The sequence below is a fragment of the Helianthus annuus genome, chromosome 2 (genome assembly GCF_002127325.2).
Source record: "Helianthus annuus cultivar XRQ/B chromosome 2, HanXRQr2.0-SUNRISE, whole genome shotgun sequence".
In the NCBI taxonomy this organism is placed as follows: Eukaryota; Viridiplantae; Streptophyta; class Magnoliopsida; order Asterales; family Asteraceae; genus Helianthus; species Helianthus annuus.
This window is the reverse complement of record NC_035434.2, coordinates 136330815-136349986: the sequence shown is the minus strand read 5'-3', so window position 1 is coordinate 136349986 and position 19172 is coordinate 136330815. Positions and strand designations below refer to the sequence as shown.

Sequence of the window (19172 nt, the reverse complement as noted above, 5' to 3'; positions counted from 1 at the left end):
TAATAAACAGCAATCATTTAGACAAGTAATACATGCAAGTAGGTTAGCGTTCAAATAGTTTGTGTTGTTCGTGATTTTGATAGATTACGTATGTAACACCCAAAAGTGCTGAAAGCAAAAAGGGATCGAGTATACTCACAGTGGTTGATCGTGGATTGAGAGGAGCACTGAGAATAGGTTAGCCTGAATAGTTCGATAACACAACGATGAGTAACGCGGAAAAAGTAAACAATGTACTTGGATCGGGTAGGCCATTCGATCGGACAGCAGTTCGATCGAGTGGGCTGTTCGATTGGTTTGAAAGTCCGTTCGAACATCCATTCGATCGGCCGGCTGGCTCGATCGGCTGGTTCCTTCAAGTGGATTGTTTCTTCCTTTGATGTGAAGGATGTGTTTGTGTATGATGGTTTGTACTACCTTTCAAGTTGGCCGATCGAACAGCTGTTCGATCGGTTAGCCCAACCGATCGGCTAGCACTTCATTGTTTTCAAATATGTCACTCGATCGGTTGGCATGTTCGATCGGGTGACATTCCAATGTTTCGAAAAGTCTAAGTGTTTTGAAGTGTAGTATCTCATGATTCGAGTAGTAATGATTACAATCGAGTGGCTCGATCGATCGAATAGAACTCTGTCAATATTACACTTCATGAGTTTGTGGGACTAAGTGCTAGTCGATCGGTTAGCCTAGTCGATCGGCTGGCATAGTCGTTCGGTTGGGCTGTTCGATCGAACAGCCTAGCCGTTCGGCCAGCTCCTCGATTCGGTTAACCTATCACCTAACACTTGGTTATTCCCGTTAACTGTTGATGTTTTAGAGATATCTTGACTACGAGTTGAACCACAAAGCTGAAGTCCCTACTTAGTCTACTGACTCGAGCCGGAATCACCCAAGCTCGGCCAGAGGCGGTTTGGAACTTAAGTTTAACGTTTAACCCGAAATCGGTATATCTCTCGGTAGAACCCGAATCTTGAACCATGTGTTTGTTTAGATTGATTTGTAAATCGGTTCAAGTCTCGTTTTCACCTTTTTGAGTATAAAAGAGTTGAAAGATAGATGAAAACCCATCTTCCAATCCTTTTCCACCGTGAAATGTTAAGATCTTTGGAAGATTTTAGGTTATTTATGTGGAAATCAGTTAGATCTAAGTCATTCATGGTGGAATGATGCCAAAACTTAGTGTTCTTGAAGAACACATGATGACATCACCCAAGAACACCTAGATCTTGGTGATTTCATGGATGAAATTCAGATTTTGAAAGATAGAAAGATGGAGAATCGATTAATGAACAAAAACGTACAAGGATTAGAGTGAAATGCTTACCGGTTTGAGAGAAATCTGAGATTTAGTGAGAAGAAGAGGCTGGTCGGTCAGAGCTTTTCCAAAAGTGGAAAGTTTGACAAGGACAGCCCTATTTATAGGCTTCCAAAAGAGGAAAGGGTCAGCTGATCGAACAGCATTCCTGATCGAGCGGCTGCCCGATCGAACAGCCTGTTCGATCGGCTAGCCTGTTCGATCAGGTTGCCCTGTTCGATCGGCTAGCCTGTTCGATCAGGTTGCCCTGTTCGATCAGCTAGCCTGTTCGATCAGGTTGCCCTGTTCGATCGGCTTGCCTGGTTTTGAGTGTTTCGCGATGATTTTTGATATTTCGAGTTCGATAAACGGTGATTTGAGAATGATAGAATTCCTAATCAAATTACTTTTAGTCTCAACTACTATATCTAACATACAAGCATCCTTACAACCATTTCGGGTTCGATTTCCATTGAGTTTGATTCACCTTTGAGTCTTGATTGTTTTGATTGATTCACCACACACTTTAACATAAAAGTAAACATGCACAAGTAACACATAAGGCACACACACACGTATAAAAAGTACTAAAATCCCCACACTTGAGTTTGATGATTGATTTGATTAGCTTGATTATTGATTGACTAGCTTTATTGCATTGTTACTTCCTATCATTCACAGTCGGTCGTTGATTTACAGTTCGATTATCGGTCGATTAGTTTGATTATACAACACTTACTCCAAATAATATGAAAATCAAAATGAAACTAAAATGAAGTTAATCTTTATTGATCTTTAATTCCAATAACAGTCAACTCTTGACTTTGACTTTGACTTTTGGAAAACACGGGGTGTTACAACGATAAACTAGTAGCCGATTATTTTGCCGACGAACCCGTGTACCCAGCCGAGATTTTTCGACGTCGTTTCCGCACGAGTCGTCCACTGTTTTTACGTATTGCAGGCGACATGGCCCAGTCTGATCCGTTTTTTACATTGCGAAACGACGCTAGGGGGCAAAGGGGTTTCAGTAATTTACAAAAAGTACGTCGGCCATTCGCCAACTTGCGTACGGTTACGCACCCGATGCATTAGACGAGTACATTAGGATGTCTGAAAGAACCGCACGTCGATGTTTGCACAAGTTTTGCCAATGGGTTGTCAAATTGTATAGCAAGCGATACCTGCGGAAACCGAACGCAAACGACGTTCAAAAATTATATCAAGCACACGAACAGAGACATGGTTTCCCAGGAATGCTCGGGAGCATTGATTGCATGCACTGGCAGTGGCAGAACTGCCCAGTTGCATGGCAAGGTCAGTATACTAGGGGAGATCAGGGACATTCGACTATCATTCTAGAGGCTGTTGCGTCACAGGATCTCTGGATATGGCATGCTTTTTTTGGTCTACCTGGTTCGCTCAATGACCTTAACATCATATACCAGTCACAGATTTTTGATGATGTAGTGGCGGGTACAGGTCCAGACACAAGCTTTACGGTTTCAGGGGTGGAGTACAGGCGAGGTTACTACCTAGCCGATGGGATTTACCCAACGTACTCGACAATCGTTAAAACTATCCCGCACTCGACCGACGACAAAAGAAAAAAGTTTGCGAAGTTTCAAGAGGGTGCAAGAAAAGATATTGAACGGGCTTTTGGTGTTCTACAAAAAAAAAATGGCACATCATTTCACATCCAGCACGTTCGCAAACACCAAGGAGGTTACGACACATTATGTACGCTTGTATCATCCTTCATAACATGATCATTGAAGACGAAGGGAGAGCGATATGCGAGTACGACGAAAACGCATCTACTGGAAATTCTGTTCCAGTTAGTGAGGAACAACAAGATTTGAACGCCTTCGCTCTACGTAACGAGTACACACATCACAACCTACAAGCGGACTTGGTGGAGTACGTTTGGAACAACGCTCCCAACGAACCCGGCCACGACAAGGAAGACGAAGACTAGTAGCTTATTTTAATATATTAGGATATTTTTAAGTTTTTTTTTTAACTTTATTTTTTTTAAGTTTATGTTTTTTTTAATTTATTTTTTTTAAGTTTAATTTTTTTTTAAGTTTATGTAATGTTTTTTAATATTAATGAAAATATTTTGTTACTTTATTTGTTAAATGTTAAAAAAAAGTTGAAGATTAAAAAAAATAAAAAAACATAAAAGTGGTGGAGGACTATGACTAGGACCATCCTCCCATGCCCTCTAGTTTTGGAGGATGATCCATCCTTGGGAGGACTATGACGTGTCGCCTACGTGGCGGATCATCCTCCAAGGATGATCCATCACCATACCTTGTAGTCTAATAATATTAGAATAGTCAAAATTTAATTATTCCAATTAACCTTCAAATTGATCATAATTAGTCTTTAGCTCAATCGTTTGGTTTGTAGGTCTACGCCTGTTATTATGTTTACTTCTAGCTCTAAATCATTTGGCATAATGAATGCCATCACCAAGTAACGGTTGTGAATCCGACCCTAAAACAATAATTCAAATTGTGGTACTTGAGTTGTATAAATTGATTTTTTATTGTAACAAGAACTCTAAAGAAAACGAAACAAAAACAAAAATCTAAAATAAGTCCATATAAACTAGAAACACCCTTATCGCAAGACAAACAACAACAAACGTAAACGATAAGAATATCTAATTTGGCATTGCACAACACCATGAAGAACTCCACGAACCGAACATATGAAAGCATAATTAGCACTCCAAACTTATTTAGATCTGACAATGACGAAACCAAAACTAGAACCTGAAATGTACTCTCTTCGATCAAGAGAATCAGTATCCTTATTCCTTAATTGACTTAAGACATCGTCTCTTTCGGTCATGGTGAAGGAATATATTTTACATTTTTTGTTCTTTCAATACAAATAAAAACCACAATTCTCCATGTTTAAATTTACTATGACAATCAAGGGAGTAGCTCTGTGGGGGCGAGAGGGGGCGGCCGACCCCCCCGAACTTTTCGCTCAGTAGTGGAGATCATGTAGTTTTCGTATAGAAATTTTTGGGTATATACGTTTTTGACCCCCGATTTTATAGAAGTTTTTGTTATATACGTTTTCGACTCCCCAATTGGAAATCTCAAGCTTCGTCACTGATGACAATTAAATGTTTTCTTTCGACCAGTGACTTCCGAAATCGATTGACAATGAGAAAATTATTTTAAAGTTTTTAGTTCATTTTATTAAATGCTTTATCAGTTTTACACTAAGATTGTCAATTGTTTGATAGCCGCCACTGAAGAAAATATTCTCTAAAGAGCTATACTTTTGGTTGGTAACATGTCCATTAAGATTAAGAATTTTATATATACACGTAAAGTGTTTGTCGCATTCTAGCTATTTATTTTATTTATTTATTTTTTTGCCAAATTTAAACATGGGAAAATTAGCTATTTAATTTTTTTTTGCCAAATTTAAACATGGGAAAATATTGTCAATTCCTTGTGGGATCTTCTTCTTATATTAAATAAACTCGCGGAATACCCCCCCGCTTTGCGGCGGGTATTTTGCTGGTATTGATTCGTCATGGCATCGGTATGATATCAACATTCGATATATCAATCAAAAAAGAAAACTTAAAAAGAAATAGATTTGCAGTGCGCTAGTTGAATAATAGAGTAAAATGCATGGATAGTCCATGTGGTTTTATAGAATAACACATATAGTCCCCAACTTTCAAAAATTACATCGGTGCTCTCTGTGGTCTGACAGTTTGTTACTCAGATAGTCATTAGAATGGATGAAGGTTAGTTTTCTATATTAAGTCTATCTAAAATTACTTATTCACCACTTCTATAAAAAATATGATACAAATTTTCGAACTGATTATGTCACATCATAAGCTGAACCCTTTAACATTTACTTTTTATTATATTATAATATAAAAAAATAAAAAAAAAACAATGAATCTATAAAAAAAAAAAAAAATTCTCGTCCAAAGATTCATTTCCAACCACCATCGTACGCCACCTTCTCTGATGACAACTTCCATCCCTCTTCCACTGCCCATTCTTCAACACTAACCCAAACCCCCACCACCTCACCCTACCCTTCCGCCACCCTCCAATCCCCCAATTCCACTCCAAATCCACCTCCAAAGACCACAACAACCTCACCGCCTCCGATCAACCAACACAGTCTACCAACCGCTCCTTCGCGGTGGCCACCGGAGAAAACACTCACAACATCCTAAAGCAACAAACTGAATGCCAACGCCCACAAGTGGCCGGAGCCTTGTCGGAGAAACCAAGTTACTCTCTGGTAACCCTTTCCGGCGGCCAATGGTGTCCCACGCCGCCGTACCACAGTACAACAGCTCCCCACCTTTCACCTCCTCCTCTTTTCTTCCCAGTCTCCGTTGACATCTCCGACCACCCAATTGATCTATCCATGCACGTTCGATTCCCAAGAATAATCTGCTCTAGTTTTTTTTTTGTTTGTTTTTTATTTTTGTTTTGTTTATTATTTAAGTTACATAAATCTAAAAATGAAACAATTTTTAATAATTATTTAAGTGTATTTTTTAATCTTTTGTTATACAAAAACAAATGAAGAGAACACATTTTGGACATAATTGAGTTATTGACTTCATCTTATAGGGCCCGTTTTATTTACTCGCTCTTGGCCCAAAATTTTTCAAGGATTTTCGAAAACGGACCTGAATAATATTATAAACATTCGGTGAAATACTTATTTATTTATTTATCTATCCATTTTAAACACAATTTTGCAAAAAGAAAAAGAAAAGAAAAGAAAGGAAAGCAAAAAAAGAAAAAGAAAGTTACGATATCAAAATATTATGAAATAATATAATTTATATCATTGAAGGTGTGACCAGTGTACAAAATTCAAGTCACCTTCTTCGTTGTAAAAATTTTCTTACATTCTTTTATTTAGTTTTCCTTCAAATTCATTATTTTCAAATCCATTTTGTAACATTGCTCTCAACCCTGTTCTAATCCATTTTAAAAGATAAGCTATACCATTTTCACCAAACCAAACCACCTATTGCCGCCCAGGAACACCTCACCGCCAACGCCGGCCGACTACCAACACCTCCAGCACCAAACCGCCACCGTGAAAGCACCGCGACCGCCACTACCACCACAGCACAAAAACCAACCCCTCACTACAAACAAACCATGTAAATTGTTTCCCCTTTCTCTCTCGTTCTCTTATGGCTGGAAATCCTTGTACTTCATTTATTCCGATATACACCTTGGTTGTTTCGTCATCTTCCCCATGCCAGATCGCTGCCGCCGCTCCAAAAAACCATCTACATATCGATCATTAAAATCATTAAACTAAAACATCCTTTCGGTTTTGTTCGGTTCCGTAAAATAGTATAGACGGATTTTTGTCTGGGTATCACCGAAAGAAAGAAGAAAAAAAAATCGTGCACCGACATGAGATTACACGTGGACCAATGTTATCAGTACTGTAGCTAAGACAATACCTAAATTGTTATATAGAGTAGTTACGGTTATTTTTTTAGCAGTAAATTCATATTTAAAGAAACCAAAGTTATATAGTCAAATTTTAAGTAAAATATTCATGATTGTTTTTGCGACTCATTATATTAAGGGCTGTCATGACAACTCACCCCGTTAAATGAAGACGAAAACTATATATACGTATTCTTGTTTACTTTTAGGACTAGAAGAAAGTATACACACCCTGATCTTAATTTCTTATTGACCAGTAAAACCTAATACCTCTACCATGTTCCCTCAACAATATTATAGGGTTGATATTCATCAATGACAATCTTTTTGTTTATAATTATTATATTCATCAAATAAGAATAGAGCAACTAGACTAGGTAATCGGACAACAATAATCAACTACAACACATCTATATGCTACTACAAATTAAGGGATACGTCCCATCGATTACGATCCGACTCTAAAAGAAATGCGCTTCAATTCTAATTTAGTTAGGCGTCGAACAAAGAAAAATATTCTCTACATGTCTTCCTCGACTCTTCACGATCATTGTACTTTTCTGGTGACGATTCTCATTCACGCTGCCTAGAGACTCTCTTGGTTTCCATACTTTTTGTTATTAATAAATGACAAAATTGTTATGGGTTTTGTTTTATTGATGATATTCGGATGATGATATTTTGATGATTACAAAGCAAGAATGTGGCCTCTATATATAACAAAAGAGAGGCACAATAAAAGGCACAATGAAAGAAGATAAAACAGGAATGGAAATCATCATGGGGCAATAGTCTTGGAGAGACAAATAAGGAGAGAATGTTGCACAATAAAAGCCCCATATTATTCTTCCCATATTGTTATGGGTTTTGTTTTATTGATGATATTCGGATGAGATATTTTGATGATTACAAAGCAAGAATGTGGCCTCTATATATAACAAAAGAGAGGCACAATGAAAGGAGAGATAAAACAGGAATGGAAATCATCATGGGACAATAGTCTTGGAGAGACAAATAAGGAGAGAATGTTGCACAATAAAAGCCCCATATTATTCTTCCCATATTCTATACTCCCCCTCAAGTTGGAGCGTGAAGGTTCCGAACACCCAACTTGCACAGCAGGAAACAAAGTGAGTTGGCCCCTAAGTCTTTTGTAAGAACGTCAGCAATTTGATCTTTGGTGGCAATAGACATGGGACATATCTCCATAGAATCAACTCTTTCCCTTATAAAGTAGCAGTCCATTTCTACGTGTTTGGTGCGCTCATGAAAAACCGGGTTATTTGCTATGTGACGAGCAGCTTGATTGTCGCAAAACAATTGGGTCGGTCCGACAGGAGCCATGTCAAGCTCGCGTAAAAGCCACCTCATCCACAAGATTTCACTAACAGCATTAGACATGGCTCGATATTCGGCTTCTGCTGAGGATTTGGAGACAACCGACTGCTTTTTGGTCCTCCAAGAAATAGGAGCTCCTCCAAGAAGAAGTAAATAACCAGTTCTGGACCGTCTAGTCATTGGACATCCTAACCAATCGGAATCACAATAGGCCAAGAGATTCGCCACGCCTTCTTTAGGAATGAGAATACCTTGTCCTAGAGTTCCTTTCAAATAACGCAAGACACGAGTAGCAGCCTCCATGTGAGTTTGTCTAGGATAATTGACGAATTGACTCAAAATGTTCACTGCATAAGCTATATCAGGTCTCGTAGCTTGCAAATAAAGAAGTCTTCCAATCAATCTACGATATTGATTAGCATCGACACGAGGTTCCTTATCGCACATATCAAGTTTCAAGTTTTGTTCCATAGGGAAAGAACTTGGTCTACAACCCGTCATACCAACATCTTCAAGGATGTCCAATGTGTATTTTCGTTGACTTAAAACCATACCTTCATTGGTTTTAGCGACCTCAATGCCCAAAAAATATTTTAAGGGTCCAAGGTCTTTGATGCTAAATCGCTTATCCAGAAAGTCCTTGGTTGCTTGTATTTTTCTCGAGTCATTTCTCACAAGAACAACATCATCGACATAAATGAGCGCAGCAACAAAAATTTTGTTTTCTTTGAAAATGAAGAGAGAATAATTGGCGGGAGTTTGCTTGAAACCAATTTCTAATAAAGAATGAGTGAACTTTTGATACCAATTTCTTGAAGCTTGCTTGAGATCGTACAAGCATTTCTTGAGTTTGCATACCCTATTGTCATCTTGTTTTCCAAAACCTTGGGGTATCTTCATGTAAACATCTTCATGGAAGTCGCCATGCAAAAATACATTGTTCACATCAAGTTGGTGAATGTGCCAATCACGCTCACGGCCACGGTCAAAAGGGTGCGCACCGTCACTAATTTTGCAACAGGGGCAAAAGTTTCATGGAAATCGACCCCTTCCATCTGTGTGAAGCCTTTAGCCACAAGACGTGCCTTGTATCGTTCAACATCTCCATTTGGCTTGTACTTAATCTTGTAGACCCATTTCGAATCACTCGCTCGCTTTCCTTTTGGTAGCTCTTCCAAAGACCAAGTCTTATTTTCTTCAAGAGCTTGGATCTCTTGTTTCATGGCTTCGATCCACCTGACATCTTTCACGGCTTGTTTAAAATTTTTAGGCTCATTATTTGTGGTAATGGCCGTCAGAAAAGCTTTATGAGTGTTAGTAAAATTATCATAGGAAATAAAATGTGCTAAGGGATGTACCGTGGAGGAGTCTTGATGGAGCGATGATTGCGTATGGTCTAATGATGGGGGTAGGTTGACTTCAAAACCATCAAGTCGCGCAGGTCGTGATTTGCTTCTTATTGGTCTTGCATTTTCAATTGTGGGCCGATGTGTTTCATTGGTAGTTTCAAACCCTATTTCATGTTGGTCATCTTAAACGGGTTCATGGGTGTTTTCGGGTTGGTTTTGGCTGGTTTGGTTTGGACCGGATGTGGCAGGCCCAGTTGTGTCGTCATTTAGTCCAGATGGATCTGGAACGTCATGGTTTTCTGGTTGCTCATGGGTGTTTTCGGGCTGAGGTTGGTTGGCTTGGTTTGATCTGGATGTGACAGGCTCATTGGTGTCTTCATTTGGCCCAGATAGATCTGGACAATCATGTGTTTCTTGTGGCTCATTTTCAGAAAAAAACAGAAGTGGGGAGGGCATCTTTGGGCCGAGTTTGATTTAGCCCACCATTGTCTATGTCCTTTTCTTCATCCCACCTTTGAGGTAAAACAAAAATTTCTTCTTTCTCAGTAATGTTTCGAGCAAAAGGAAAAATATTTTCTAGAAATTTGACATCTCTAGAGGTCACCATCTTGCTGTGTTTGAGATCATAGATTTTGTATCCTTTGGTTCCGGGAGGATACCCAAGGAAAACACCAGGTCTCCCCCTCACTTCAAACTTATCTCCATCGGTCTCAACACTCCTATAGTAAGCTAGACACCCAAAAACCTTCATATGATCATAGTCGGGTTTTGAGTTGTGTAAAATTTCATAGGGCGTTTTATTCTCAATCACTTCAAATGGTAAACGGTTTATAACATGTGCTGCTGTTAAAACACATTCTACCCAAAATTTTGTGGGTAGATTCGCCTCGAATTTTAAGGCGCGTGCTGTTTCTAACAGGTGCCGGTGTTTTCGTTCCACTACACCATTTTGTTGGGGTGTGTGTGGACAGGAAGTTTCAAGCAAAATCCCTTGCTTCGCATAAAAATCAAGCATTTTGTTTGAAACAAATTCCCCACCATTGTCACACCTTATTCTTTTGATATCCTTCTCAAATTGAATTTTAACCATTTTGTGAAAATCTACGAGACAAATACTTGCCTGATCTTTGTGTTTGAGAAGGAAAACCCACACAGAACGGCTAAAATCGTCAACTATTATTAAAAAATAGTTCGCACGTGTAAGAGATGGTGTGCGATATTTGCCCCATATATCACAATGTATTAATTCAAAACAAGCATTTGTTTTGGTAACACTAGTTGGAAACGACAATCTTGTGAATTTCGCTTTAACACATGAATCACAAAAAACCTTATTATCCAAAGAAGTGTTTTTTAAAAAATCCAAATGACATAATTTAGAGTTTGATGGGTGTCAATCTTGTGAATTTCGCTTTAACACATGAATCACAAAAAACCTTATTATCCAAAGAAGTGTTTTTTAAAAAAATCCAAATGACATAATTTAGAGTTTGATGGGTGACCTAATCTCTTGTGCCACATACTTTGAGTAGTCATCATAGCATGCCGCTTGGTTTCAAACACCCCCATTTTGTAGAGACCATTCTCGCAATCACCCGCTCCAATCAATCTCCTCGAGCGCAAGTCCTGCATGGTACAAAAATCAGGAAAAAATGTAATAGCACATTGAAGTTCTTTAGACAATCTACTAACAGAAAGCAAATTGCATTTAAATTTTGGGATATGAAAAACTTCTCTAATTATCGCCCCACTTGGAAGAGCACAATCTCCTCTCCCCTCAACGGATACAACCTCCCCATTTGGTATAGTGACGGGGGGCTCATAGCGTCTTCTCCTTTTGTTTTAAAGCAAGGAATCATCAGAAATGATATGATCGGTAGCGCCCGAGTCGACTATCCATTTTCCCTTTTTATCCATGTAACCACCCATTGATGGGGTTTGATTTTGATCGGAGGATCTTCACAGAGACCGCTCTGATACCATAACAAAATTGTTATGGGTTTTGTTTTATTGATGATATTCGGATGATGATATTTTGATGATTACAAAGCAAGAATGTGACCTCTATATATAACAAAAGAGAGGCACAATAAAAGGCACAATGAAAGGAGATAAAACAGGAATGGAAATCATCATGGGGCAATAGTCTTGGAGAGACAAATAAGGAGAGAATGTTGCACAATAAAAGCCCCATATTATTCTTCCCATATTCTATAATAAATGTAGTGCAACCTGCACTACCTTTGTAACTTCTGTAGCAATCGCCTCTTGCATCGCCTGATTAGTCATCCTAATCCTTCCAGCTTTGTTTATCTCCGAGATTGGTTTCAAATGCGCTACTTCCCCCTTCTACCTCATCTTGCCATCTTTTCTCTACCCTTGCACATAAATCTATACATAGTTTTAGGCAGAAGACAACAAGATTCTTGTAACAAGAAATAACTCTAGACACAAAGGCATAGTAGTTCCTAGCCTATATTATACTATACATATATTAAGCACTTAGTTGGCATTCCTAATGTCCGCGAATCTATATTTTAAGTCAAGAAACTAAAGTATTAATACCTAACTCTCTAAACTAAAGTTATGATACAACTTGTCACGCCCTAAAACAAATTTCAAGAGGTCACATGGTAAACAAATTTTTTTAAATACTTTTAAATACCTTTTACCAAAATGATACATACTCAAAACACATTTATATGCATGTAAACCATGTAACATTTGGAAATACTAACAATACCTATTTCGGTTATGGGTAAATCTCAAAGGACATTAAGGGTTGTTCGGCCGATCTCTGAGGGGTGGTTTGGAGGAGATCATAGTCTAAGGACTAAAGACGTAAAACAATATTAATTAATGATTTAATTATTATTGTTATCTATCTAATAGCTTATAGATAAATGTAGTTTAGGAATTTATATTTATCTCAGTATGTTTTAGAATTATTATGGAATTATGATAGTTTCTTAATTAAAGTATGTGATTTACGTGTAATTGGCAATTGAAGTAATAAAAAGTATTTTCCAATTTTTTGTTTCTTCTCTCTCTGATCATGGTACCAGTCAACAACTGGTATCAGAATGTACGAAACCAAGAACACGTTCAACAATTGAAACCGATCAGCAGGAACAACCGAAGAACACCTGATCGAAGCCGGAAACCTGTTCGTTAATATTGGTCAGGCCGAATATTGGGAATTAGAACAGATTGCAATATTCTTTCTAACGTGGAGGAAAGTAATCAGAAGGCAGTGAAGTTTTGACGACAAACAAGATTGCTGAATTTCAAGTGGTGAATGGCATCAAGAAGTTGAATCAAACAAACTATAAACAATGGTCAACTTGTATAAAATCCTATCTTCAAGGACAAGATTTATGGCAAGTAACCAATGACATTGACATCCGACAACCCACAAACGATATCAATGGCACAATTGGTAAGTGGCAGATCAAGGCGGGACGTGCGCTGTTTATTATTAAGACTACGGTTGAGGATGACGTCCTCGATCATGTGCAAGATCTTAATTCTCCAAAACAGGTCTAGGATACTCTTTAAGCTTTGTTTAGTAAGAGGAACGATGCGCGGTTACAATTGGTTGAAGGTGAGTTGATGACTATCTCGCAAGTTGACCTTTCTATCTCACAATACTTTCGTATGGTTAAAAATTTATGTCATGAAGTCGGTGAACTTGATCCACAATCAAGAGTTAGTGAAGCACGTATGAAACACATACTTATCCACGGTTAAAACCCGAGTATCGTAGTTTCATTACTGCAATCAATGGATGGGCAACACAACCTAGTATTACCGAATTTGAGAATCTTTTGGCGGGTCAAGAAGCCTATGCAAAACAACATACCAAAGTAGCTTTCAAAAACGAAACCGAGGCTTTGTATACTTCGAGGTCTAAAGAAAAGAAGTGGCAAAACCGTAACCGTGATAAGGCAAAGTAGGGTCAAAGTTCCGAGAAAAGAAGGGGTAATGACAAAGAAGAAAACTCTGATGACAAAAAGCAGAGTAGGAATAAGCGTTTTCCCTTTAAATGCTACAATTGCGGGATCAAAGGTCACATGTCTAAAGATTGCAAGAAGCCACGCTAAGAAGAGGGTAATACAACAACGGTTGAGAACGAGGAAGAATGGGATGCCGAAGCGTTTTTGGCTCAAACCAAAGAGATCCATGCTCTTACGATAACCGTTGAGCCACAGACAAATAAGCTTGATGAATGGATTGTAGATTCGGGGTACTCAAATCACTTAACCGGTGATAAGGACCGATTAACCAACACAAAACGATACGAAGGTAACCGAGTAATTGTGATAGCTGATAACTCAAGGCATCAAGTCTTGAACATTGGTTATGTAACGTTTTCTAATCAAAGAAGTGACCATGGGCTAAAATTAGAAGAGGTGTATCACGTACCAGGTATGAAAAAGAATATAATCTCAGTTCCTCAAATTACTGCAATCGTTAAGCATGTTTTGTTCAATCCGAATGATGTTCGAATATTTGATGATTTTGAAACAAAATCCAAACCGATACTCCAAGGAAAGAAGAAGGAGTCCGTGTATGTTTTCTCGGCTGAATCGACATACGTTAGGGATGAGCAAATGGTACCTGGTATGTGTACCGAACCGGTACCGGTACCGAATTTACCGAACCGAGTACATTTTCGGTACCGGTCCAGTACCGGTCTGGTACCAGTATTTACCGATTTTTACCCTCAAATACCGGTACCGTACCGGTACCGGTACCGAACCATAACATACCGGGTATATTCGGTACCGGTACCGGTATCTACTTTTGGGGATTTTCGGTACCGGTACTTTTGGTTTCGGACCGGTTCGGTACTAGTCGGTACCGAGCTCATCCCTAGCGTACATCGAGAAAACCCGAAATAAAGATAGCACGGATTTGTGGCATGCGAGACTTGGTCACATTGCTCACGATAAGCTGAACTTAATATCAAAGAAAGAAATTGTTAATGGTTTAGCCAAACTAGAAGTTACTAACAATATTGTGTGTGCAGGATGTCAATTTGGAAAAGCACATCAACTTCCATTTGAAAAGCTAAAACAAAAAACGAAAGAACCGTTGGAACTTGTTCACACCGATGTATTCGGACCGGTGAAGCAATAGTCTCTAAGCGGCATGAAGTACATGATAACTTTCATAGACGTTATTCCTGTTACGTTTGTGTGTCGTTCATCAAGGAAAAATAGGAAGCATTGTCGAAGTTTAAATAATTTAAACTTGAAGCAGAAAGAGGTACAAATTTGAAGATTTAAGTGCTACGATCGGATGTGGATAATATACATCAAGGGAATTCAATGATTTCTTGAAAGCATTCAATTTTGGAAGATAATTGACGTGTCCAAATACACCGCAACAAAATAGTGTTTCGGAGCGTAAGAACATGCACTTATCTGAAATATTAGGAAGTATGACACATGACAAGAATGTGCCGGGTAGATATTGGGCCGAAGCCATGAAGACCGCCACTTATGTAATCAATCAATTACCAAAACAAGGGTTAAGCCATAAAACTCCTTATGAACTTCTATTAAAAATAAAACCACTGTGAGTTATTTCAAGGTTTTTGGGTGTGTATGTTATGTTTTTGTCCCGAGTCACTTACAAGACAAACTAGAGAAGAAATCAGTTCGATGTATTTTCGTTGGATATGACGAAGTAAGAAAGGGATGGAAGTGTTCCGATCCAAATACGGGTCGTTATTATGTGTCATGTCACGTGGTATTTGACGAAAATTCGTCATGGTGGTCAATAAAAAAGAGTCGTTACCCGATACAAAAAGAGCTAAAGGTTGAATTAGAAGAGTCTATTGAAGGCTGGCCATGTTTGACGATAGCGAAATGACGACCGAACTCGTGGAAATCGAACATGAAGGACAAAGTGATGAAGTTGTTGAGCCCGAGCAACAGCCACAGTTGAAAAGGTCGAGTAGGGAGAAATGTCAAAATCCCAGGTATGCATATGTAGTGTCAATTGAAGAAAATATAGCTGAACCCAAAAGTTTTTCCGAAGCCAGTAAGCAACCGGAATGGGTTAATGCTATGAATCAAGAGATCAATGCTCTTAGAGAAAACGAAACCAGGGAATTAGTTCTTAAACTAGAAGGTGTAAAAACACTCTCGTGTAAAACACTCTCGTGTAAATGGGTCTACAAACTCAAACGAAAAGTCGGCGGGTCTATTGATTGGTATAAAGCACGGCTTGTGGCGCGGAGTTTTTCACAAGAGTATGGTCTTGACTATGATGAGACGTTTAGTCCCATTGCTAAATTAACTACGGTTTGAGTGTTATTAGCGGTGGCAACGAGCTTAGGATGGAAACTTGAACAAATGGACGTTAACAACACCTTTTTATATGGTGACCTGAATCATACTATTTATATGGCTCAACCGTCTGGATATGAAGTGAAGGCTCAACTCGGGTATGTATGCAAATTAAAAAAGGCATTGTACGAGCTTAAATAATCTCCACGAGCATGGTACAGTAAGATCAAAGAGTTCTTGGAAAAGTGTGGATATTATAGCACTACAGCAGATGCAAGTTTGTTTGTTAAAAGGTCGGGTGACAACATTGCTATAGTTCTTATTTATGTTGACGATCTAATTGTAACCGGAAATTGGGTCTATGAAACAAAGCAACTTCAGTTAAATATTAGTACAAGATTAAAGATTAAAGATCTGGGATGTTTGAATCACTTTCTTGGGCTTGAGGTTTCGTATAATTCAAGTGGATTGGTTTTACACCAAAGCAAGTATACAAGAGAGTTGTTGCAAAGGTTTGGAATGTATGATGCGAAAACCGCTGTAACCCCAATCGATGTGAATATCAAGCTGTACAAAAAAAGTGGAACCAAGCTAGAAGATCCAACAGAATATCGCCAAATAATTGGAAGTCTCAGTTACTTAACTTTAACTCGACCCGATATTGCGTTTTCTGTTGGGGTGTTAAGTCGTTTCATGCAAGAACCAAGAAAATCACATTTGTTTGCATCTCGACGTGCATTACGGTACATCAAGTATACAATTGGGTTTGAACTTGATTTCAAGAGGGAGTCACGGATCAAACTCAAGGGATTCTGTGACACCGACTATGCTAGAGATCTAGATGAACGAAGATCAAGGTCGGCTTATGTGTTCTTTATCGGAGATAGTGTGGTATCATGGTGTAGCAAGCATCAACCAATAGTATCGTTGTCGACAACCGAGGCCGAGTACCGGGCTTCAACTTTAGCAGCTCAAGAGCTTGCTTGGCTAGTTCGATTATTGCAAGAATTGAATCAGAAGTGGACTATAAAGTCAAGTTGTTTTGTGATAACATGTTGGCAATACAACTCACTGAGAACCCGACTTTTCATGCGCGAACCAAATACATTGAAGTGGACTATCACTTTGTATGTGAAAAAGTGTTGAGTGGTGAAATTGATTTAGTTCATGTTGATACGAGCTTGCAAGTAGCTGATATGTTAACGAAAGGATTACCTAAAGCAAAGAGGGTTGAATTCTGTGTGATGATGGGAATGAAAGAAATCGGCATTGAGAGGGAGTGTGGAAATACTAATACTACCGATTTCGGTTATGGGAAAATCTCAAAGGACATTAAGGGCGGTTCGGCGGATCTTAGAGGGGCGGTTTGGAGGAGATCATAGTCTAAGGACTTAAGACGTAAAACAACAATAATTAATGATTTAATTATTATTGTTACCTATCTAATAGCTTATAGATAAATGTAGTTTAGGAATTTATATTTATCTCAGTATGTTTTAGAATTATTATGGAATTAGGATAGTTTCTTATTTAAAGTATGTGATTTACGTGTAATTGGCAAGTGAAGTAATAAAAAGTATTTTTCAATTTTTTTGCTTCTTCTCTCTCTTATCATCGTACCAGTCAACATAACACATATACATTATTTAAAGAAAAATTTACCTGCATGTATCTCTGCTAAAAAACAAATGAAATAGGCAAAAGACACCCTATTTCTGAAACTCTGCTTGCTTCTTTTGGCGATAGCCGACAATCTCTCACAAGTTCCTACCATAACATCTTGCTTCCTAGACATCACCTCATTATTAGTTTATATTCATTTATAAATCAAGATTCCATTTTTTCTCTCAATCTTATTTGTTTTGAATTTCAAGATTCTCTCCACACACTACAAGAATAACGAGTAATAGCGGCGACATCCAATATGTCGCAGCTATTGCCCTTATCCGCACCCGGTGTCCCAAGTGAAACCCTAGCCACACGTTTATTATCCTCATCCAACAGATGGGGTTTTTCCTACCTAATAGCGGCGACATTTTAGGTTAAGAGCGGAGACAGGCTGTCGCCACTATTAGTACTTCGCATAATACAGCAGAAACAATGCCAATCTTTCCCTCTTCTTCCACTTTCCCCAAAACCTTTCATCTCTCTCACGGGTTCTCTCCAAATTGGAGATTTCTCTTCATTTTTACCAATATCTACTTCAAATCGGTTAGTATTGTTTGTTTTATGTTGAATTTCTTGTTTATTTTGTTATATATGTTGTTAATTTCTTGATTCTTGGTGTATGTATATGTGTATGCTAGAGAATTTCGGTCATCTACAACGTCTCTGCCTCCTCCATGAGAAGAAACATCATTTTGAAGTTTAGTTTCCTATTTATTTTTGTTGAATATGAGGAATTGTGTAATGTAGGTGTATGTTAGAATATATGTTTGGTATATGTATGCATGAATGTACAATGTATGTGTATTTGGTATATGTATGTGTGTATGTAGGTGAATGTAAGATTGTACATGTGTATGTTAGCATGTAAGTATGCATAAATTATGTGTATTTGGTGAAAATGTGTGTATATTAGTATCTATATGTGTATGTAAATGTGTATGTAAGGATCTATGTTTGTATGTAAATGTGTATATGTTAGTAAATGTATGTGGAAATGTATAATGTATGACTTGGTGAAAATGTGTGTATGTAAGTCTATGTATGTGTGTATGTTAGTATGTATATGTGTATGTTAGTTTGTAAGTATGTATAAATTATGTGTATTTGGTGAAAATGTGTGTATATTAGTATGTATGTGTGTATGTTAGCTTGTAATTATGTATAAATTGCGTGTATTTGGTTATAATGTGTATATATGAGTCTATGTATGTGTTTATGTAGGTGTTTGTAGGAATGCATAAATTACGTGTATTTGGTGAAAATGTGTGTATGTTAGCATGTAAATGTTGAAAAAATTGTGTAATTTTGGGTTTGTGTAGGAATGTAAATGTGTATGTAAGGATGTATGTTTGTATGTAAATGTGTATATGTTAGTATGTATGTGAAATTGATACGCCATTGCTTAAAATTTTGTAGTATGTATAACTTAGTATGTTAGTATGTAGTATGTTTAAGTTTGACAAATATATGTATTTATGTTTAGTTTTAAAAATAAATTAGTATATATATATATATATATGTGTGTGTGTGTGTGTTTAAGTTTCAAAATAAATACCCGCTCGAAATTGAAATCATTATTTAAAACATAACGAGCTTTAAAAATATCCCATCTAAATTGAAATCATCAATTAAAACATAACCAAATTTAAACCATCATTTAGAACATAACGAGCTTAGAAATACGTGCCGATATTGAATTCGTCATTTTAAATATAATGAGCTTAGAAATACTCGCCCGGAA

At 37.8% G+C, this 19172-nt stretch overlaps 3 protein-coding genes across 3 annotated transcripts; 2 read left to right on the top strand and 1 right to left on the bottom strand.

Annotated features, from left to right (window-relative positions):
* Positions 1 to 7854: 7854 nt before the first annotated feature.
* On the bottom strand, positions 7855 to 9015 carry LOC110919025 (uncharacterized mitochondrial protein AtMg00810-like). The gene has a single exon (XM_022163305.1). The coding sequence runs from the start codon at positions 9013 to 9015 to the stop codon at positions 7855 to 7857; it is 1161 nt and encodes a 386-aa protein (XP_022018997.1).
* A 6325-nt stretch (positions 9016 to 15340) lies between these two features.
* On the top strand, positions 15341 to 15784 carry LOC110919024 (uncharacterized mitochondrial protein AtMg00820-like). The gene has a single exon (XM_022163304.1). The coding sequence runs from the start codon at positions 15341 to 15343 to the stop codon at positions 15782 to 15784; it is 444 nt and encodes a 147-aa protein (XP_022018996.1).
* Positions 15785 to 15829: 45 nt separating this feature from the next.
* LOC110919023 (uncharacterized mitochondrial protein AtMg00810-like) lies at positions 15830 to 17145 on the top strand. The gene is made up of 3 exons (XM_035982260.1): positions 15830 to 15921; positions 16024 to 16799; positions 16904 to 17145. Exons 1-3 carry the CDS (start codon positions 15830 to 15832, stop codon positions 17143 to 17145), a joined length of 1110 nt encoding a protein of 369 aa, XP_035838153.1.
* Positions 17146 to 19172: the final 2027 nt, after the last annotated feature.

Excerpts from the sequence above, each read along its gene's own strand:
- LOC110919025 (XM_022163305.1), bottom strand. The coding sequence starts at position 9,015 with ATGAAGATACCCCAAGGTTTTGGAAAACAAGATGACAATAGGGTATGC.
- LOC110919024 (XM_022163304.1), top strand. The coding sequence starts at position 15,341 with ATGACGACCGAACTCGTGGAAATCGAACATGAAGGACAAAGTGATGAA.
- LOC110919023 (XM_035982260.1), top strand. The coding sequence starts at position 15,830 with ATGGACGTTAACAACACCTTTTTATATGGTGACCTGAATCATACTATT. Across the intron at positions 15,922-16,023 it reads GAAGTGAAGGCTCAACTCGG|CACTACAGCAGATGCAAGTT; the intron begins GTATGTATGCAA and ends TGGATATTATAG. Across the intron at positions 16,800-16,903 it reads GAAGTGGACTATAAAGTCAA|TGTTGAGTGGTGAAATTGAT; the intron begins GTTGTTTTGTGA and ends TATGTGAAAAAG.